At 44.1% G+C, this 22400-nt stretch overlaps 1 protein-coding gene across 2 annotated transcripts; it reads right to left on the bottom strand.

The window, feature by feature from the left end:
* Positions 1-364: 364 nt before the first annotated feature.
* LOC141126767 (uncharacterized) lies at positions 365-11168 on the bottom strand. 2 transcript variants are annotated; one of them, XM_073612751.1, is made up of 6 exons: positions 9868-11168; positions 7584-7693; positions 5593-6531; positions 3889-5316; positions 2748-2849; positions 365-979 (listed from the first exon to the last, which is right to left on the bottom strand). In XM_073612751.1, the coding sequence occupies exons 3-6, from the start codon at positions 6523-6525 to the stop codon at positions 395-397; spliced, it is 3048 nt and encodes a 1015-aa protein (XP_073468852.1). In that variant the 5' UTR covers positions 6526-6531; positions 7584-7693; positions 9868-11168; the 3' UTR covers positions 365-394. The 2 variants fall into 2 exon arrangements, with proteins under 2 accessions (XP_073468852.1, XP_073468851.1); XM_073612750.1 differs by having other exon boundaries at positions 3889-6531; positions 9868-11167.
* Between the last annotated feature and the right edge of the window lie 11232 nt (positions 11169-22400).

Below are 22400 nucleotides of genomic sequence, written 5' to 3'. Positions count from 1 at the left end.
GGTGCAGAGACTGTTGTGACGGTCTCAATGTTCTCTGTACAGCACTGCAGTATATGTCAGAGCTAATAGTGTGTGACTGTCCCCCCACAGTCACACACTATTATGTATTTTTTTAACTCTGACATATACTGCAGTGCTGTACAGAGATCACTGAGCCAGTCACAACAGTCTCTGTACCAGAGGAGCTTACACTCTAATGTCCCCCCCACAGTCACACACTATTATTATACATTTATATAGCTCTCTACCTGGCCAAGCCCTGCTAAGGGAGACACAGGGCAGACTCCTCTGTGTATAAAATAATAAAATAATGTCCCCCCCACAGTCACACACTATTATTATACATTTATATGTATAATCCCCACTCCTAGCACAACCTCCCCATAACCCCCTTTTAGACAGAAGCCGGCCAAATTGCTCCTTCTAGAAAAACCCCGTCTACCCCTACTTTATTCCATATGCCATATGCATATTTCTTATAATCCAATTTTTGCATTAATACTTTCTCTGGCCTGTATCTCTTTGCTCTCACTCTCTCTTCCCTGGCCTTTTCCTCTTCTCTTGCCTTTTTTTCTCTCTTTCTCTCCTCTTCTTCTCTCTCTCGTTTACGCTCCTCTTTTTCCCGCACTTGTCTCACCCTCCATGCCCTAACCCGCTCTTCCCTGGCCTTTTCCTCTTCTCTTCCTCTTTTTTCTCTTTCTCTCTCCTGTCTTTCCCTCTCTCTCATTCGCTCCTTTTTCTCCCGTGCTTGTCTCGCCATCTTTTCCTTCTCTGTCGCTTCTTTTGCCTTCTTTTCTTCTTTTTCCCCCTTCTTTCTCTTCCTCTCTCTCTTTTTGTCTTGTTTCGCCCCCTTTATTGTCTTCTTCTCTTTCTTTGCTGCCGTTTCGCTCTCTTTATCTTCCCTTGCCCGCTTCTCTATCTCTTCCTTTTCGTTTTTATGTTTACAGTATAAGCCGTGGCATTTGCATAGGACAGGGTACTGTGGAAAAGAAAAGGATTTATTAGTGGATAGAACACAGGAGTTTCACCTTCAGCTACATCACAGACAGCCTCTCACTTCTACAATATTTATCAGTTTAGGACTTTATGTCATATATGATTTATGAGTTTCCCCAAAAAAAGCCAATTTGTATCATCAGGCAGTTTTCTCCATAGAAGAGGTCAGCCTCATAGGTGGCTGAGAATTCGGTGTACAGTATAGGCAGGGCTGCTGTTAGAAATCACTGGGCCCCATACAGCCTACCTGACAGGGTCCCCTTTTCCCTGCTGAAAGTGACTGAGATCATAGATGTATCGGTCCCTTTCTCTGTAGCCTCAGCTGCACAGATGAATGAATAGGAAGTGCTTTGGGGCTTCCTGTTCATTTACAAACTGAAGCATAGTAAACATAGTTGATGAATGGACACAGGAGTGACTGGTACTGATCGCTCACTGTGTTCATTCAGGAAAGGAAGAAGCCAGCAAATGACATTTACCGGCCCCTTCCCCCCCGCTCTCTATCCTGAAACATCTCCCTGTGTGCCCGCAGCAGCTGCTGGCTGGAGAGGAGAGGAGGGAAGCAGTGCAAAGGGGCACACAGGGGGGGCCCGGACAGCAGATGTGAGTGGCGCATGTGATAGAATCAATTCCCCTGCAGTGCAGCCGGAGGGTGAAAGAAGAGGAGAAGCTGGCAGCGCTGCAGGGGGGAGACAGAAGAGGATCGGTGTCTGCAACAAGACAGTACAGCTGGACCTCAGCAGGTGCCCGGGCCCCTCTTTTGAGCCGATGGAACTCGAGCCTAGTACAGGAGGGCTGGCTGTGCTGCCTTATCAGCGATCCTGTGTATAGGAACCCTTTCTATATGCTCAGCCAAAGTCATTCATTTAAAGTGGAGTTTCAGCCTGTATTAAAAAAAAATTAAAAGCCAGCAGCTACAAATACTGTAGCTAATGAGTTTTAATATTAGGACACTTACCTGTCCAGGGAACCCACAATGTCGGCACCCAAAGTCGACCTGTCCATCGGCTCCGGCATCCTTACTAAGGGAAACAGGAAGTAAAGCCTTGCAGCTTCACAGCCTGTTTCCCACTATGCATGCATGAGCCGCACTGCGCTTTCTGAATGGTCCTGCTGTCTTCTGAGACCTGTGTGTGTCTCCCAGAAGGCAGCAGGGGGAGGGGGAGAAGGAGGGGGGGGGTTCAAATAATGTAGGTTGCTGCGGCGCCCTTACACGGAAGTGGGAGCGGGTACCTGTTTTTGACAGGTACCTGCTCCCCCCTCCTCCCGAAAGGTGCCAGAAGTGGCACCGGAGGAAGCAGATAAGCAGAGCTTCCACTTTTGGGTGGAGCTCTGCTTTAAGTACTTTTAGGAGAATAAATGCCAAATAGGTGGACATTACTTTACTAGGAACCCCCCGAGGGAACTTGGAGGGCCCCTAATGGGATGCCCACTATTGAGAAAGCTAGAAAATATTTCCTAATTACTATTCTTCCCTCTGGAATAAGTGATAGAAGCAGATTCTGCCATTGAGAATCCTAACCCCCCCGCCATCACCAATTCACTAGGAAAGGAACATTCATTAAAGATCTGTAACTTAACACTGGGCGATGTCTTATTAATTATAATTGTGGCCCCCCCACCATGAGAAAAAATGTTCTTCAGCTAACCAGAGGGCTTTGTTCTTCCTCTATTACTAAACTGCTTGTTTGTGAGAGACTGCTAGTTACCTATGGAACTACCTAAGCAGTATAATTGTATAGGATACTTACTGTTTTCTTTCCTGGGCCCGTTGTTATGTACTGAAATTCTGCTGGAATCGGTTCCCCTCCTAGTACCTGCGTCTTCTTTAGCATCACATTTTCGCTAAACCGCTGTAAGAAAGAAACAAAACAAAAAGGTAAATAAAAGGACAGATTCTAAAGTGGAACTCTACACTTTCTTTTAGATGTGAATGAAGTGGGGAAAGGGTTCAGCCTTTTTCATGGTTTATATTGTTCTCTGTGCCCTGACTTGGAAAGCTTCCCTTTACTTCATCCCAGAAGGAGAAGTAGTAAGTGGAATCCTCCCCATCAGGATTGCAGACAGCAATAAAAATCCAACTGAGGTTGTAACCCTTCCCCCATTCTATCTGAAATCCATGAACTGTCTTGCTTGGTGTTCTGCTTTAATATCGTTAGATTTTTAAAGCATGTTTACAAAGCGTTACTAATCAGACAGTATTTGGAATAGTAAAGATATAAAGGTCCCAAATACAGGGGGGGGGGGGGTAGAAATTCAGGAGCAGACCTATCTGTGCAAACTATGCAGCTACATAAGGCCCCCCTGGGACTTAGGGGCTCATCTATACTATCTATACATACCCTGTTTCCCCAAAAATAAGACCTAGCATGATTGTCAGTGATGGCTGCAATATACCCCCCAAATAAGCCCTACCCTGAAAATAAGACTTACAAGAACTTTAACTAGGGCTTATTTGGGCGGTAGGGCTTATATTGCAGCCATCACCGACAATCACGCTAGGTCTTATTTTTGGGGAAACAGGGTAATACATTAAAGTTTGTGCTTGGGAAGTAAGTAGATTGGGCACAAAGAGCCCATGTCCTAATCACTATCCTCATCCACCTGGAATAAGTGCTAGAATCAGATTCTGCCATCACCGCTCATCCCCAGTTCTCCAGGAAAGGAACAATTATTAAAGAACGGCAGGTTAACAATGGGCAATTCCATGTTAAATGTAACCCCCCCCCCCACACACACACAATGAGGAAACATGGCTTCCAGCTATTCAGAGGGTTTTGTTCTTCCTTCCTCTGCTGTAGCTTGTGAAAGCCTGTACTTTATAGACATGGGGGTTTCTTCAACCTAGTTAACTATAACTAACTAATAAGTATAACATTACAGGATACTTACAAAGCTGACTAATGTGAGGGGCTTGGTGAACCAAAGTTGAAGGCCTTTTGATGTTGATGAGGCAGGAATTATGTCTACCAAAAAAGGAGCAATCTCTTTTCCACTCTTTTCTTCTCTTGTCCTCTCGTCATCTCTTGCTTCTTCTTCCACTGCTCCATTCTCTTCTCTTGTCTCTTCCTCCGCACCATACTCTTCTATTTCCCTCTTTTCAAAGTCACCTGTGACTAATGGTGAAGAAGTACCTGTCTCTGTCTTCATAGCAGAGACCTCTTCACCATGTTGTTGTTCCCCTATATCCTCTTCTGTACTCTCTTCCTCCATGCCACTCTCTTCTCTTTCCCTCTCTTCTTCAACTGATGGTGAAGGAGTACCTGTCTCTGTCTTCATAGCAGAGACCTCTTCACCATGTTCTTGTTCCCCTATATCCTCTTCTGTACTCTCTTCCTCCATGCCACTCTCTTCTCTTTCCCTCTCTTCTTCAACTGATGGTGAAGGAGTACCTGTCTCTGTCTTCATAGCAGAGACCTCTTCACCATGTTCTTGTTCCCCTATATCCTCTTCTGTACTCTCTTCCTCCATGCCACTCTCTTCTCTTTCCCTCTCTTCTTCAACTGATGGTGAAGGAGTACCTGTCTCTGTCTTCATAGCAGAGACCTCTTCACCATCTTCTTGTTTCCCTAAATCCTCTTCTGTACTCTCTTCCTCCATGCCACTCTCTTCTCTTTCCCTCTCTTCTTCAACTGATGGTGAAGGAGTACCTGTCTCTGTCTTCATAGCAGAGACCTCTTCACCATCTTCTTGTTCCCCTAAATCCTCTTCTGTACTCTCTTCCTCCATGCCACTCTCTTCTCTTTCCCTCTCTTCTTCAACTGATGGTGAAGGAGTACCTGTCTCTGTCTTCATAGCAGAGACCTCTTCACCATCTTCTTGTTTCCCTAAATCCTCTTCTGTACTCTCTTCCTCCATGCCACTCTCTTCTCTTTCCCTCTCTTCTTCAACTGATGGTGAAGGAGTACCTGTCTCTGTCTTCATAGCAGAGACCTCTTCACCATCTTCTTGTTCCCCTATATCCTCTTCTGTACTCTCTTCCTCCATGCCACTCTCTTCTCTTTCCCTCTCTTCTTCAACTGATGGTGAAGGAGTACCTGTCTCTGTCTTCATAACAGAGACCTCTTCGCCATGTTCTTGTTCCCCTATATCCTCTTCTGTACTCTCTTCCTCCATGCCACTCTCTTCTCTTTCCCTCTCTTCTTCAACTGATGGTGAAGGAGTACCTGTCTCTGTCTTCATAGCAGAGACCTCTTCACCATGTTCTTGTTCCCCTATATCCTCTTCTGTACTCTCTTCCTCCATGCCACTCTCTTCTCTTTCCCTCTCTTCTTCAACTGATGGTGAAGGAGTACCTGTCTCTGTCTTCATAGCAGAGACCTCTTCACCATCTTCTTGTTCCCCTAAATCCACTTCTGTACTCTCTTCTCTTATCTCTTCCTCCATGCCACTCTCTTCTCTTTCCCTCTCTTCTTCTAATTCATCTGTGACTGATGGTGAAGGACTACCTGTCTCTGTCTTCATAGCAGAGACCTCTTCACCATGTTCTTGTCCCCCTACATCCTCTGCTGTACTCTCTTCTCTTTCCCTCTCTTCTTCAAAGTCACCTGTGACTGATGGAGAAGGAGTACCTGTCTCTGTCTTCGTAGCAGAGACCTCTTCACCATGTTCTTGTTCCCCTATATCCTCTGCTGTACTCTCTTCTCTTTCCCTCTCTTCTTCAAAGTCACCTGCGACTGATGGAGAAGGAGTACCTGTCTCTGTCTTCGTAGCAGAGACCTCTTCACCATGTTCTTGTTCCCCTATATCCTCTTCTGTACTCTCTTCTCTTATCTCTTCCTCCATGCCACTCTCTTCTCTTTCCCTCTCTTCTTCTAATTCACCTGTGACTGATGGTGAAGGAGTACCTGTCTCTGTCTTCGTAGCAGAGACCTCTTCTCCATGTTTTTGTCCCCCTACTCCCTCTGCTGTTCTCTCTCGTCTTGCCCTCTCTTCTTTCTCATTCTCCTCTCTGATCCTCTTCTCTAGCTCCTGCTCCCATTTTATTTCTGCTATAGTTTTTCTCTCACTTAATGCTTGCATGACCTTCAGCATTTCTTTAGCGGAAGCGATAGACAGTCTTCGCTTTTCATCGCCAATCGCTCTGAACTCTTTAATCTTCTGCTTCCATTCAATTTGTCTTCGCTCCTCTCTCTCTAAGGCCTCTCTTATTAGCCGTTCTTCTTTCTCCCTGTTCATCTCGGCCTCTCTCTTCTGTCTTTCCATCATCAGATTTTTGTTCTCCGCCATTATCCTTGCATACTCCTGTCTGTCTCTCTCGTCTTTCATTCTCCTCTCCTTCTCTTCTTTCTCGTTCAGTTCTTTCAGTCTCCTTCCATGTAACCTCTGCATATTCCTCTCCTCTCTTACTTTCTGCAGTTCTTCCCCCTTCACCTCCTCTATCTCTGTCTTCTTCGCATGTTTTCTTTCTCTTTCTGAGGCCACTGCTTTTCTTCTTTCTTGCAAAGCTCTGTCCTGCTCAGCTTTCCACCGCTTACGTTGCATTTTATCGGCCTCCTTTTGTGTGTTTAAATTTGTTTTCTTGTCCATTTTAACCTATAAAGAAAAATAAAGATGTTAACTTTAAGTACAATTTTTAAAGTGTAACTCTGTTCAAAATGTTTTATTGTAGATTTGGATGGAGTGGGGAGAGGGTTCAAATATTTCCAAGGACTGGGAATGTTTCTCCTCACTTCCTGTTATCTCAGCAGGAGAGGAAGTGAGCAGAATCCTCCCAGTTGGGTCACAGACAGCTAAAAACCCAACTGAGGTGCTAACCCTTTCCACTTCCATTTAAAACTGTCGTGGTTGAAATTCAGCTTTAATAGTATATTAAACTTCTTTAACCACTTCCCGCCCGGCCCATAGCAGATGACAGCCGGGCGGTGGTTCAGTTATCCTAACTGGGTGTCATATGACGTCCAGCAGGATAACATGCCGCCGCGCGCCCGCAGTCTGACACACCGCTCCACCAATCTTGGTAAAGAGCCTCCGGCGGAGGCTCTTTACCACGTGATCAGCCGTGTCCAATCACGGCTGATCACGATGTCAATAGGAAAAGCCGTTGATTGGCTTTTCCTCACTCGCGTCTCACAGACGTGAGTAGAGGAGAGCCGATCGGCGGCTCTCCTGACAGACGGGGTCTGCGCTGATTGTTTATTTACATATCGGCCTAAATTGATGCAGAAATGTGATTTTTTTTACATTTTTTTTTTATAGCAGAAAGTAAAAAAAAATCAGTTTTTTTTTTCAAAATTGGGGGTAATTTTTTGTTTGTAGCGCAACCTTGCCTAGAAAGGTTTATGCTTGGGAATTAGGTAAATGGGGCCCTTTGGTGACTTTGTCTACTGCTGCATTGGGTTTATTTACAGAGGTATAGGACAACTAACATAGCAGCCCCTGGAGCCTTATGATGGGGTCCAAAGGGTAAAGGGTTCACCACAAACCTTACTGTGATGCCCGGCATACACTAAATGAACTGCTCTGTAAAATCACCAAATTGGTCATATATACTAAAAGAAATGGACATAGGCAACGCTATTTAACAAAACGAGACAATAATACAATGTTATATATGATGTAGAATGAGAATAAAAACAGATACTTACTGATTGGATCAGATTTTCTGAAAATAGTCTTCAAAAAAACTTTTATCGCTTTTCAGAACTACTAAATAAATCACCCAACACTCTGAAGATGTGTTGAAAAATTCTCTTCCCTACAAAGAGAAAAAAAAAAGATAAATTTTTTGTTTTACACACATATTACACACACATATAGTTACATAGTTACATAGTTAGTCAGGTTGAAAAAAAAGACGAAAAGTCCATCCAGTTCAACCATAAAGAAACAAAAAAAAAACAAAAAAAATAAATAAAAAAAAACAAAAAAACAAACAAAAAAATAAATAAATAAATAAATAAATAACAAAACAAAAAAAAAACAAAAAAAAATAAAAAAATTTAAAAATATACATAAATAATCATATCACACGTAACAAACTACAACGAATGTCAGTAGGAAGTTCATTGGACCATTAATGATTAAATGCTGATCCCATAAAGCAGGGATATGCAATTAGAGGACCTCCAGCTGTTGCAAAACTACAAGTCCCATCATGGCTCTGCCTCTGGGTGTCATGCTTGTGGCTGTCAGAGTCTTGCTATGCCTCATAGGACTTGTAGTTCTGCAACAGCTGGAGGTCCGCTAATTGCATATCCCTGCCATAAAGCAATGAATTCAGAGGATCTGGGTAGGTTTTATTGAAGTGCAAGGATCAGACCACTCAAAACTGATATATGTTTTTTTTTTTTTTTGGGCAGCCCAGAAAGATGACATCACGAAGCTTACATCACAACCAGACAAGTGACTGAGCCAAACATTTCCCCCACCCCCATGCAGTGTAATGGGACGAAGTGGCTAAAATCTTCATATCAAACAATTTTTTTTTTTTTTCAAAATTGCTGTTCTTTTTTATGTTTATAGCGCAAAAAATAGTGCATAAAAACCGCAGAGGTGATCAAATACCAAAAAAAAAAGAAAGCTCTATTTGTGGGGAAAAAAGGACGTCAATTTTATTTGGGTACAGCGCAACGTCATCTTTCACAATATAAAAAAAAATTTGGCTAGCTTTACTGTTTTCTTATTATTATTTACTGTTTTCTTATTATTATTATTTACTGTTTTCTTATTATTTAATTCAATAAAATGTATTTTTACCCCAAAAAATTGCGTTTGTAATACAGTGTGACAGAAAGTATTGCAACAACTGCCATGTTATATTTTATTCTCTAGGTAGGGTGTGTGGGAAAAAAAAATATTTATATATACTGTATATATATATATATATATATATATATATATATATATATATATATATATATATATATATATATATATTTTTTTTTTTTTAACCACTTCAGCCCTGAGCTTCTTTTTGACACTTGTTTACAAGTTAAAATCATTTTTTTTTTTTGCTAGAAAATGACTTAAAACCCCCCATACATTATATATATTTCTTAACACCCTAGAGAATAAAATGGCGGTTGTAATACTTTCTGTCACACCGTATTTGCGCAGCGGTCTTAAACAACACTTGGAAGGATGACTCCTCCTCCTCCTGTCCAACCAGGACTGCTGATAGGAGATCCGCCCTGCTCTAATAACCCAGGAGTGATGTCATTACATCCCTTCCAGTTCATCTAAGACATAACAGTGTTCTGATTTGCTTTTGAATGCTTTTCAAGCGCAAAGGAGGGATTTTGAGCGTCTTATAGACCCCCGATCCCTCCATAAAGGAGTATCTATCCCTGATTATTACTGTCACAAGGGATGTTTACATTGCTGGTGACAGCAATAACATTTTTTAGAAAAACAATTAAAGGGACAGTGTAAAAAAAAAAAAATATGTATATATATATATATATATATATTTTTTTTTACACTGTCCCTTTAATTGTTTTTCTAAAAAATGTTATTGCTGTCACCAGCAATGTAAACATCCCTTGTGACAGTAATAATCAGGGATAGATACTCCTTTATGGAGGGATCGGGGGTCTATAAGACGCTCAAAATCCCTCCTTTGCGCTTGAAAAGCATTCAAAAGCATATCAGAACACTGTTATGTCTTAGATGAACTGGAAGGGATGTAATGACATCACTTCCGGGTTATTAGAGCAGGGCGGATCTCCTATCAGCAGTCCTGGTTGGACAGGAGGAGGAGGAGTCATCCTTCCAAGTGTTGTTTTCACTGTAAGTAAAAACCTATCATGACGTCTGTAGGCGGAGCTTACTGTGCTAACAGAACGAGATCTTTTCTTTTCAATAAAGCGTGTATATAGCAGCAAATAGAATGATTTGAATTATGTTTTATATATAGACCTTCTCACTTACCTGCTTAAAGCGCTGAGAACGAATGAACGGCTCTTGCCTGCCTGCTCCCTGATAGGTGCTTTCACTGTACTGTCTGTGACGTCGCTATCTGTGACGTCACTGTGACGTCAAGCTAACGGCCAACTCTTAACCCCTTCCTGCCCAGGCTGTTTTTAATTGCTGCAATTTGAATGGCAATCCCTCAGTCATGCCGCACTGTAAACCTGATTTACTTTTTGGCTTTTTTTTTGTTCTGAAACCAAAAAACAAACACATTTTTCTTCATTTCTGTTAGAGCCCTTTCACACTGAAGGTGCGCTGCAAAAACTGCCAATAAAACGCCGGTCGTTTTTTTTAATTTTTTTTTTTTAACTAGAAAATTACTTAGACCCCCCCAAACATTATATATATTTTTTTTTTTTTTTTAGCAGAGACCCTAGAGAATACAATGGCGGTCATTGCAACTTTTTATCTCACGCGGTATTTGCGCAGCAGTTTTTCAAATGCGTTTTTTTTTTTATCTTTTGTGGAAAAATAACAGCTTCATGCTTAACCACGTAAGGACCAGCCTCGTTTTGGATTTTAGGTGTTTACATGTTTAAAACAGTTTTTTTTTTTGCTAGAAAATTACTTAGAACCCCCAAACATTATATATGTTTTTTTTTTTTTTTTTCTAACACCCTAGAGAATAAAATGGCGGTCGTTGCAATACTTTTTTTTGCACCGTATTTGCGCAGCGGTCTTATAAGCGTACTTTTTTTGGAAAAAATTCACTTTTTTTGAATAAAAAAAAAAGACAACAGTAAAGTTAGCCCATTTTTTTTTTATATTGTGAAAGATAATGTTACGCCCAGTAAATTGATACCCCAAATGTCACGATTCAAAATTGCGCCCGCTCGTGGAATGGCGTCAAACTTTTACCCTCAAAAATCTCCATAGGTGATGTTTAAAAAATTCTACAGGTTGCATGTTTTGCGTTACAGAGGAGGTCTAGGGCTAGAATTATTGCTCTCGCTCTACCGATCCTGGCGATACCTCACATGTGTAGTTTGACCACCGTTTTCATATGCGGGCGCTACTTGCGTATGCCTTCGCTTCTGCGCGCGAGCTCGTCGGGACGGGGGGTTTGTAATTTTTTTTTTTTTTAATTTATTTTACATTATTTTTTTTTTTACACTGTTTAAAAAAAAATTGTGTCACTTTTATTCCTATTACAAGGGATGTAAACATCCCTTGTAATAGAAAAAAAGCATGACATGTCCTCTTAAATATGAGATCTGGGGTCAAAAAGACCTCAAATCTCATATTTACACTAAAATGCAATAAAAAAAAAAAAAAAAAGTAATTGAAAAAAATGACATTGAAAAAAATGTGCCTTTAAGAGGCATGGGCGGAAGCGACGTTTTGACGTCGCTTCCGGCCCAGCAGTGTCATGGGCGCCATCTTAGCCTCACTCATCTCCAGGCACAGGACGGAGACGGACGCGATCGCCTCCGCCGATACTGACGGCTCCGGTAAGCGGCGGAGGGCACGGATCGCGGCGGGAGGGGGGGGGCGGCTCTCCCGCCACCGATAAAAGTGATCTTACAGCGAATCCGCCACAGGGACCACTTTTATCAGAAAGCCGGCCGCCGCACAATGACGGGGATACCGGGGTTACGGCAGCTAGCTGCCAGCATAACAACGGTATCCCCCTTCAAAGTTTGGACGTACATCGTAGTGCGGCGGTCCGGAAGTGGTTAAAGAAAAAAAAAAATAAACAGTAAAGTTAGCCCAATTTTTTTTTTGCATATTGTGAAAGATGAAGTTACGCCGAGTAAATAGATACCTAACATGTCACGCTTCAAACTTGCACACACTCATGGAATGGCGCCAAACTTCAGTACTTAAAAATCCCCATAGGGGACGCTTTAAATTGTTTTTACTGGTTACATGTTTTGAGTTACAGAGGAGGTCTAGGGCTAGAATTATTGCTCTCGCTCCAACGTTCACGGCGATACCTCACATGTGTGGTTTGAACACCATTTTCATATGTGGGCGGGGCTTACGTATGCGCTTGCTTCTGCGTGTGAGCACACGGGGACAGGGGCGCTTTAAATTTTATTTTTACTTTTTTAGTTTGACACTTATAAAAAAAAAAAATAATAATAATTTTGATCACTTTTATTGCCATTATAAGGAATGTAAACTTCCCTTGTAATAGGGATATGGCATGACAGGTCCTCTTTACACTGAGATCCGAGGTCAATAAGTCTCCACATCTCACCTCTAGGCCGGGAAGCCTGAAATCCCCCCCCAAAAAAAACAAAAGACGATCTCAGCTTCCCGGCCGAGGCGGCGCTGTTTGTTTGAATGCGGAGGCCGGGCGTGACCTCATAATATCGCGCCCGGCCTCCCAACGATCATAGAGACTCCGGGCACCCTCTGCTCCCCCAGACATCCCTTGTTTACATCGGCAGACCGCCATACTATCCCTCTGGGGAACGATCGGCGGGTTCGCTGATTGGCTCTATTGGACAAGGAGGAAACATGCTCTTTCTGCTTGTCTTGATTTGCCAAGTATGGCAAGCGGGGGGCGTGGTTACTTAATTTTACCACGCCAGCCCGCCCAGAGACCCGCGTAGTCGGAGCACATGGATTGATGGGGGAGGACGTGCGCCGCTGTGTCAGTGCCAGTGCCAGGACGCCAGGACTCGGAGGAGGTTCGCCTCCTCTTGTTAGCTGCCTCAGGCTCAGCCTGGGAGGAGAACTTGAAATGTCCAGGGGAGCCCGAGGCCGAGACCAGGGAACACTCGGCGCCACGTGGGGGGGAGCGAGCGAGTCACTTTACACAGAAACGGTAAGTCCAAGTGCTCCCAGCTTCTGTTTGAGGGGGGTAAAAAAAAATTCTCCCTCCCTTTTGGGGGTGGGGGGGTTGTTACAGCGGGTTAGTGTGCTCTCTTAGGGGAAAATTGTGTGTGGTGTGGTTTTTTTTTTGGGGGGGGGGGGGCACAAAGAGTTCAGTTTTTGGGGGTGGGGGGGTGTGATAGGAAGCGACAGTGAGCACAGCCTTGATGGGTGGGATTTTTTTTTGGGGGGGGGGGAGAAAGGAAGTGGCGGTGGGTGACCGCCGTATGGTGACAAATAGCTGGTGGCCCAGTTAGATTTTTGTGTATTTAAAAAATTACCAGGGTCACCCAACGCCACTTCCTATCTACCCCCCCCCCCCCCCAACGCTGTGCTCACTGTCGCTTCCTATCACACTTCCCCCAAAATGGAAAAAGAAAAGGAGGGGTTCCACCTTCAGCCATCCATCCCCATAAAGGCCACCCACTGCCGCTTCCTATTACCGCCCCCCCCCCCCCCTAATTTTTATTTTTTTAAATACACAAAAATCTAGGGGGTGGGGGGCGGTAATAGGAAGCGGCAGTAGGTGGCCTTTATGGGGTTGGATGGCTGAAGGTGGACCACCTCGTTTTTCTTCTTTTTTTCACATTTGTGTGTGATAGGAAGCGACAGTGAGCACAGCCTTGATGGGTTTTTTTTTTTGGGGGGGGGGATAGGAAGTGGCAGTGGGTGACCCCCTTATGAGGACAAATAGCTGATTAAAAAATTGTGGGGGGGGAGAAAAGGAGGGGTTCCACCTTCAGCCATCCATCCCCATAAAGGCCACCCACTGCCGCTTCCTATTACCGCCCCCCACCCCCTAATTTTTTTTTTTAAATTGTCTCAGCTGGCCCACCGCTTTAAAAAATAAAAAGTTAACAGGGTCACCCATCGCCACTTCCCATCTACCCCCCATCAAGGCCGTGCTCACTGTCGCTTCCTATCACACACCCCCAAAATTAGAAAAGGAAAAGTAAGGGTCCACCTTCAGCCATCCAACCCCATAAAGGCCACCCACTGCCGCTTCCAATTACTGCCCCCCCACCCCCCTAGATTTTTATTTAAATACACAAAAATCTAAGGGGGGTGATGTAGACATAGGACACGCCCCCTTAAAGGAGAATTAACCTAAGGGCTTTTTTTTTACCACTACTATTCCTTTATATTGGCTTTTGAAATTTACAAATGCAGCAATTTAGAATTTCGATGAAAGTTTTAGCACTGGAACACACTTTTTGAAAGATAAAAAGTGCATTTTATATAAAAGTATATAGATCAGACCAAAATGAGGGACAAATGAGGGGGAATGAGGGACAGAGGGACATTGCTCCAAATCAGGGACAGTCCCTCGAAATCAGGGACAGTTGGGAGCTATGCTGTACTAATGACACTGGCTGGTAACATCAAGGGCGATCAAAGGAATAACTGCGTGATTAGCCAGGGTTTTACTATATTGTGGGAGGCTTTTACTAGGGGAAGACATGGATCCATGTCCCTGTTTTTCAGAGACAGGATCCATACCTTTTCTACTGACAGAATGGCAATCTGCCTTGTTTACATAGGCACACCGCCGTTCTGTGTCTCCGCAGTATAATCGGCAGGTGCTGGTGGACATACACGCTGATCGGCTCCTGCGGGTGCCGGAAAGGAATCCATTGTTTTCTTGTGTTTGTTTATGTAATGTAAATTTTTTTCCTGGGGCTTGTAATGTGTGCCACACCTGTCTATGGGGGTAGTGTTTTGTGCATTAGGCCCCATGCACACTGAATGTTTTTTTTTTTTCCTGCAGCCATTAAACTCCCCAGCATGTTATCCTATGTCTCCATGCACATATACTGTAGGTTATCAGCAGTTTTGGGCAGGGGTGTTTTCTGGCTGGAAACCCCCCCCAGAACTAGTGGGTTTTAAGAGGTGTTTTTCAGCTGTAAAAATGCTCCAACTCTGATTAAAGTTGAAAAACATGGCTATTTGGCGTTTATCAGCATTTTTGAGCCATACGTTTTTGTGGGTGTATAGTTTTTCTAAAAAAAAAAAAAAAAAAAAAGCTTAAAAACGCTACTGCAAAACTCATTCTGCGGCTACAGCCAACGCTACTGCCATTTTTATAACGTCCAGTGCGCATGAGGCCTAAATGCTGTGCTGTTTGTTAAAGTGATATTAAAGTATTATTTTTAACAAAAAAATAATAATAATGTTATACTTACCTGCTTGGTTGTAGTGATTATGCACAGAGCAGCCCGGATCTTCCTCTTCTCGGGTCCCTCTTCGGCACTCCTGGCCCCTCCCTCTTGTTGAGTGCCCCCACAGCAAGCAGCTTGCTATGGGGACACCCAAGTCGCAGCTCCCTGTGTCCATGCAGACACGGAGCCATGGTCTGGCCCCGCCTCCTCTCGCTCCTCATTGGCTCGCTGACTTTAATTGACAGAAGCAATGGCGCTTCGCTGTTGTCTCAGCCAATGAGGAGAGAGAGTCCCGGACAGCCGAGTCTCTCGCGCAACATCGCTAGATCGAGATGGGGCTCAGGTAAGTATTAAAGGGCTGAGGGGGGGCTTGTGCACACAGAAGGCTTTTTATCTTAATGCATAGAATGCATTAAGATAAAAAAAAAACCTTCTGACTTTAGAACCACTTTAAATAAAGTCAGTCCTGTTTTACTCCAACATTTTGTTCTGTGTGATGCTTGGGGTAAATGTGCCTGTATTCTGGCTTCAGAGTGGAGGAAGCTGTAGTTTGGTGAAGATACCCATTTGGGGAGTCAGGTGGTCTGTTTCAAAGGTAATTAGTAATTTTTATTTAACTATTACCTACCCATAAAGTGCAGAAACAGAAAAACAAAATCAATATTTGACAAGTCCACCCTCTGCCTTTAAAACAGCATCAAGGTACACTTGCCACAAGATTTGACGGGCTCTTAGCAAGTAGGTTTTTCCAAACATCTAGGAGAACTAACCAGTTAGACTAGGGTTAGTTGCTTCTGTCTCCTTATGTATCCTCAAACAGACTTAATGATGTTAAGATCGGAGTTCTGTGGGGCCACACCAGCTCTTCCAAGACTCATTCTTCCTTTCACTGAAGATAGTCCTTTATGATTTTGGCTGTATGTGTAGGTTCATTGTCCTGCGGCAGAATGAATCAGAGATGGATCCAATGCAGGCATTTCAACCTGCAAAAACGAATTTCATGGAGGTCACGCTCCGTGCCAACAACCCCAACCCCCCCCCCCCCCCCCAATTCATAGTAAAATACTATAATAAAATAATACTATAAAGAAAATTAATAATATAATGCCATAATAAAATAATACTTTAAAAGATAATGTTATGTCACACTGTGTCCCCGTCAGTGCCCATCAATGCAGCCTCACTGTGCCCATCAATGCAGCCTCACTGAGCCATCAATGCAGCCTCATCAGTGACAACAATGCAGCCTCATCAGTGACAACAATGCAGCCTCACTGTGCCCATTTGCAGCCTCATCAGTGCAAACACTGCAGCCTTGTCAATGCCCATCATTGCAGCCTCACTGTGACCATCTGCAGCCTCATCAGTGCCCATCTGCAGCCTCGCCAGTACCTTGATTACACACTGTGGTGTCTCTCGCTGTGTCATGCAGCTGCAGTCTTAACTGGTCAACAGCCGTCCACTGTAACAAAGCCCCACCTCTTCTTCTGTGATAGACGGTCAACTGAACACTGATACAATGCTGGAAAATTGAATCAGTGTTCCGTCTATCATGGATAAGGAGGCGGGGCTTTGTTACCGTGGACAGCCGCCAAACAGTTAAGACTGCAGCTGCATGACACAGCGGGAGACACGCGCTGTTTGTGATTACACAAACGGAGGGAGGAGGAGGACTCTGCATTTAGATCGGCCCTGGGCACCACAGCTCAAAGCAGCCCCAGGGCAGGCGGCCTACTGGCAAATTTCTCGGTATCCCGGTAGGCCAGTCCGGCCCTGCTCCAAGCTGAGTGGCAGTGCGGGCTCAGCCGGGAGATCATGTGTCTGTGAGCCCTCCGTCAAATTTGGGGGTATCCCGTGAGTCTCAGGAGACTTGAGATGTCTGCCAATGCCTCCCTGATGGTATTGCATGATGGACAAATATCCGCTTCTATTTTTCAGCATGGAGGAGACCATGATTTCTGACCAAATCCCAAAATTTAACGTGCAGAAATGAAGCCCCAAACCTCCATGGAACCTCCACCATGCCTCACTATTGCTTGCAGACACTCAACATTGCACTGCTCTTCAGTCCTTCAGCAACAAAACTGCCTTCTGTTACAGCCAAATATTTCCCACTTAGGCCTCATGTACACTGCTGTTGGTAAACGGGTGTTTAAGAGCAGTTGGGTGTTTTTTTTTCAGCTGCCCCTGAACTCTCTTCTATGTTATCTTATCAGTACATGTACACGGGGTAGTTTATAGTTGTTTCCGGGCAGTTGAGTTTAGAAGCATTTTTTGGAAAGAAGAAAAATGTGTTGAGGACGGATGTTCAGAGGCATTTGAAATGCCCAATGTCTGTAACAGCTTGTAGTCTGAACAATATTCCTATTGCACACGTTCCTGGTAGAAATGGCTCATAAAATGGTGGGTGCTGCAGCGATTACCAGTTGGGTCCTGGAAGCATCAAACAAGCGTACATATTCGCCAGCACACCATGGATCAGCAGTTATTCGTCCAAAAAGTTTTAATGAAAAAAGGACACATCACAAAGGAAGGTGCAACGTTTCGGAGCGAAGGGGTCCTGCGTGGCCCCTGAAACGTTGCACCTTCCTTTGTGATGTGTCCTTTTTTCATTAAAACTTTTTGGACGAATAACTGCTGATCCACGGTGTGCTGGCGAATATGTACGCTTGTAACAGCTTGTAAACACGGTAACTAGCGTTTAGCCACTTTTCGTTTACAGGCGTGTGGAGATACATTTTTTATTATTTACCAAAAAAAAACGCTCCTAGATGCAAACGCGTCTAATTGAGGCATGGCGGACGTTTTTAAACGTTGGTTACTATCTGTCAAGTTAAATCGTTCAGGAGAGACCTTAAAACATCCCGTGTATATTAAGCCTTTAGGCTTATCTGTCCAGGGCATCTGCTGACATTTTTCTACACAGTACTTGTGTTTTGATACATCGGCAAGTCGCTTGGCAACAAGTCCTCTGTGAGGACCACTTCTGATTAGACTTCTCTGGACTTTAGACATGAGTGGGAGTATTATGGTCCCACTGGTTTCTGTCAGGTCTGAGCTAATAGTGCCACTGGACATCTTCCATTTTTGAAAGAAAGATGCGCCTTTTCATCTGCTGCACGGAGTTTCTTTGGCTAACCACTGGGTTTTTGGACCTCCATGTTGGTTGTTCTTCATGCTTTTTCAGACAAGCTTGGACAGCACATTCAGAAACATGTCTTTCTTGAAAATATCTGCCTGAAAGAGACCTTGTTGATGCAGTAAGACTGACCTGTGTTCTGCTATGTTACATTTTATACATTGAATGGTCTTCAGCATCTTCAACTGGCTCGTAGATCACGTCTTTTCCTCACCTACTTTCATCCTTACACAGCAGATTCTCTTTGATTTATGGATTTTTATTTTACCTACATGTTCCCCTTGTACCTGCAAAATCCCTAACTGCGGGGAATTGATGGTGCTTTAAAGGCAAAATGTGGACACGCCAAGTATTCACTAATTTTACTATCTTTGAAAGCATCCTTACCTCACAGAATTTATTCACAAGTGCCAAAATCTTCTGCACTGTAGTGTAAATAGGCAAATGAAGGTGAGCAGCTTTTAATATGTATGGATATGAGAAGGTTTGCAGCCAGCCGGGTCTTAAAGGGAACCATGAATGAAAATGCAAGCTCTTCTGTAAACCCCTCCAACTCCCCATTAGGGAATGATGGCTGGGGAAAAATATTAGACAACAAAAGGGAAATAAATATATATATATATATATATATATATATATATATATATATATATACACACACACACACACACACACACACACACACACACACACACACACACACACATACACACAGAGTATCTCACAAAAGTGAGTACACCCCTCACATTTTTGTAAATATTTTATTATATCTTTTCATGTGACAACACTGAAGAAATGACACTTTGCTACAATATAAAGTAGTGAGTGTACAGCTTGTATAACAGTGTAAATTTGCTGTCCCCTCACAATAACTCAACACACAGCCATTAATGTCTAAACCGCTGGCAACAAAAGTGAGTGCACCCCTAAGTGAAAATGTCCAATTGGGCCCAAAGTGTCAATATTTTGTGTGGCCACCATTATTTTCCAGCACTGCCCTAAAGGAGAAGTCCAGCCTGAGCTTTTTAGGCTGGGCTTCTCTTACGGGTCACAGGAGTGCAATTCATTTTGCACTTCCGTGACCAGTTTTCAGAGGAGAGTGGACTGAAGTCCGCTCTCCACTGACGTCACCGCAATCAGTCGTGGCAGCACGTCATCCCGACTTCCAAAGTCTGGATCTGCTAGCTGCCTTGACCGATGGCAGTCTCAGCAAGCCTCTGAGGCGGCCGCTCCCCGCCCCCCTCAGCTCAATGCTCCAATGAGCATGGAGGATCAGAGCAGGAGAGATGCTGACTGACAGGCAGCATCTCTCCGCTCGGGGAGGGGAGAGAACCATGCCGTCGGCGGTGTTCGGTGGCTCGGTTATCAGTGCAGAGACGCTGGGAGTCCGATGCTGCATCCACCTAGGTAAGTATGAATATCAAAAAACAAAACCCATATTTCTCTTTTAACCCTCTTGGGCATGGAGTTCACCAGAGCTTCACAGGTTGCCACTGAAGTCCTCTGCCACTCCTCTATGATGACATCACAGAGCTGGTGGATGTTAGAGACCTTGCGCTCTTCCACCTTCCATTTGAGGATGCCCCACAGATGCTTAATAGGGTTTAGGTCTGGAAACATGCTTGGCCAGTCCATCACCCTTACCCTCAGCTTCTTTAGCAAGGCAGTGGTCGTCTTGGAGGTGTGTTTGGGGTCATTTTCTTGTTGGAATACTGCCCTGCCCCCGAAGGGAGGGAATCATGCTCTGCTTCAGTATGTCACAGTACATGTTGGCATTCATGGTTCCCTCAATGAACTGTAGCTCCCCAGTGCCGGCAGCACTCATGCAGCCCCAGACCATGACACTCCCACCACCATGCTCGACTGTAGGCAAGACACACATGTCTTTGTACTCCTCACCTGGTTACTGCCACACACGCTTGACACCATCTGAACCAAATAAGTTTATCTTGGTCTCATCAGACCACAGGACATGGTTCCAGTAATCCATGTCCTTAGTCTTCTTGTCTTCAGTAAACTGTTTGCAGTCTCTTGTGCATCATCTTTAGAAGAGACTTCCTTCTGGGACGACAGCCATGCAGACCAATTTGATTCAGTGTGCGGCGTATGGTCTGAGCACTGACAGGCTGACCCCCCACCCCTTCAACCTCTGCAGCAATGCTGGCAGCACTCATACGTCTATTTCCCAAAGACAACCAATGGATATAACGCTGAGCATGTGCACTCAACTTCTTTGGTCGACCATGGCATGGCCTGTTCTGAGTGGAGCCTGTCCTGTTAAACCGCTGTATGGTCTTGGCCATGGTGCTGCAGCTCTTGGCAATCTTCTTATAGCCTAGGCCATCTTTATGTAGAGCAACAATTCTTTTTTTTCAGATCCTCAGAGAGTTCTTTGCCATGAGGTACCATGTTGAACTTCCAGTGACCAGTATGAGAGAGTGAGAGCGATAACACCAAATTTAACACACCTGCTCCCCATTTACATCTGAGACCTTGTAACACTAACGAGTCACATGACACCGGGGAGGGAAAATGGCTAATTGGGCCCAATTTGGACATCTTCACTTAGAGGTGTACTTACTTTTGTTGCCAACAGTTATAAATGGCTGTGTGTTGAGTTATTTTGAGAGGACAGCAAATTTACACTATTATACAAGCTGTACACTCACTACTTTACATTGTAGCAAAGTGTAATTTTTTTAGTGTTATCACATGAAAAGATAGAATAAAATATTTACAAAATGTGAGGGGTGGGGGCGTGGCCTGCGCCGGAGCTGATGGCAGCTTGATCTGAGAGCTCCTGCCGACCAGCAGATTCACATAGCGACCCACCGGATCACCCTAATAACCCGATTCCATGGAGGATTTGATCCCAGGACTCCCGGCAATCATGCCAAGGAAACGTAAAGCGCTGAGGAAGCCACAGTGCCTAACGAAGTTCTTCCCATTGAAGCAACAAGGAGGTAGGCAAGATGGCAGAGTGCCAGCATCCACGCCTGAGGCCTGGGCACATTACAAGCCTAATAAGGGGACATCAGCACAAAATAACATTTCCTCTAACAGCTCCCAGTCCTACCCTGCCTCCCCGGTGTCCTGCAGCCCAGCTAAAGCCAAATTTAGGCTGGATGTTGATGGATGCAGCCCAGCACCCAGCCCTATCATAGACTCTGGGGATGATACGAGGGAGCTAGATTCTATCAAATCTTTCCCCACTAAATATCAACCTGTGATGGACACAGTCCTGAAAGACATGTTCCTCTCCCTTAGAAGTTCTCTGCAGGGAGACATGATGAAATGTATGCATAGATTTACCAATGAGATCCAGGGGGATGAATCTAGAGTGGAACATAGAGAGCACAAAATGGGGGAGTATGCAGCTACCATAAATGATCTAGTGGACTACACTGAGGAGAAGGAGGGGGACACTGAGTGGAGCAAAGCCAAGCTAGCAGATATCAAAGATAGAAGCAGAAGGAACAATCTGAAAATAAGGGGGGTCCCCGAATCAATCCAGCAATCTGACTTGCGTTCCTCTGCATCATCTTTATTCCAATCCCTCATCCCTGACCTCACTGACATGGATGTCACAATAGATATTATCCACCGTCTTCCCAAGCCTGCATTCTTACCTGACCAAGTGCCTAGAGACGTGATCCTGCGTCTTCATTTTTATCACATTAAGGAACAAATTATGATGGTGATATCCCCACACAATACCAGAATGTGCAATTGTATGCGGATCTCTCCTAATACACATTGCAAAAGAGAAAAAACCTGAACACCATCACTAAAACACTCAGGAATCACAAAATTGCTTACAGATGGGGGTACCCCACTAAACTTTCCATTGTCAAAGAGGACCGCACATACATTGTTGATTCCCTGGAGAAAGAAATTTCTCTGCTGGAGGAATGGAAAATCCTCCCTGACCAAGAGGATAAGCACCCCCCCTGCAAGGCATGCTAAACAGGTAGATCCTGACTGGAAAAAAAAGTAACCAGCAAAAATGCTAAATCGCATACCTAAATCCGAATGGTAACCGAGACATTACCTACTTGAGAGGCCTCCCAGGAGAGCCTTTGGGCTTGAACTCACCCCCACTTTAAATGAGCAGCATAGTGCTGCACACGGGTATTTTCTACCTATTGTTGCTAAGGGGAAAACCCTTATACCTGTTGTTTTATTACCAGTTTTATGGTTGTTTCACCTTGTTGTTTCTATGTTTCCCTGTTCTGTTTCTCCTATACTTCTTTGATGTCACAGTCAATATCTACACTTTTTCTACAATGACTGAACAAAATCGCACAGCAGTCCCATATGGAGCAAACACACTTCTGCAGGAAACCGCAAATCCCCATGGAATGTGAGTA

The sequence above is a fragment of the Aquarana catesbeiana genome, linkage group LG02 (assembly GCF_042186555.1).
Source record: "Aquarana catesbeiana isolate 2022-GZ linkage group LG02, ASM4218655v1, whole genome shotgun sequence".
Taxonomy (NCBI): Eukaryota; Metazoa; Chordata; class Amphibia; order Anura; family Ranidae; genus Aquarana; species Aquarana catesbeiana.
The sequence above is the reverse complement of the archived record's forward strand: the minus strand, read 5'-3'. Positions and strand labels throughout refer to the sequence as shown.

Excerpts from the sequence above, each read along its gene's own strand:
- LOC141126767 (XM_073612750.1), bottom strand. The coding sequence starts at position 6,525 with ATGGACAAGAAAACAAATTTAAACACACAAAAGGAGGCCGATAAAATG. Across the intron at positions 2,850-3,888 it reads CCCTCACATTAGTCAGCTTT|CGGTTTAGCGAAAATGTGAT; the intron begins GTAAGTATCCTG and ends TCTTTCTTACAG. Across the intron at positions 980-2,747 it reads CGGGCCCAGGAAAGAAAACA|TACCCTGTCCTATGCAAATG; the intron begins GTAAGTATCCTA and ends TCTTTTCCACAG.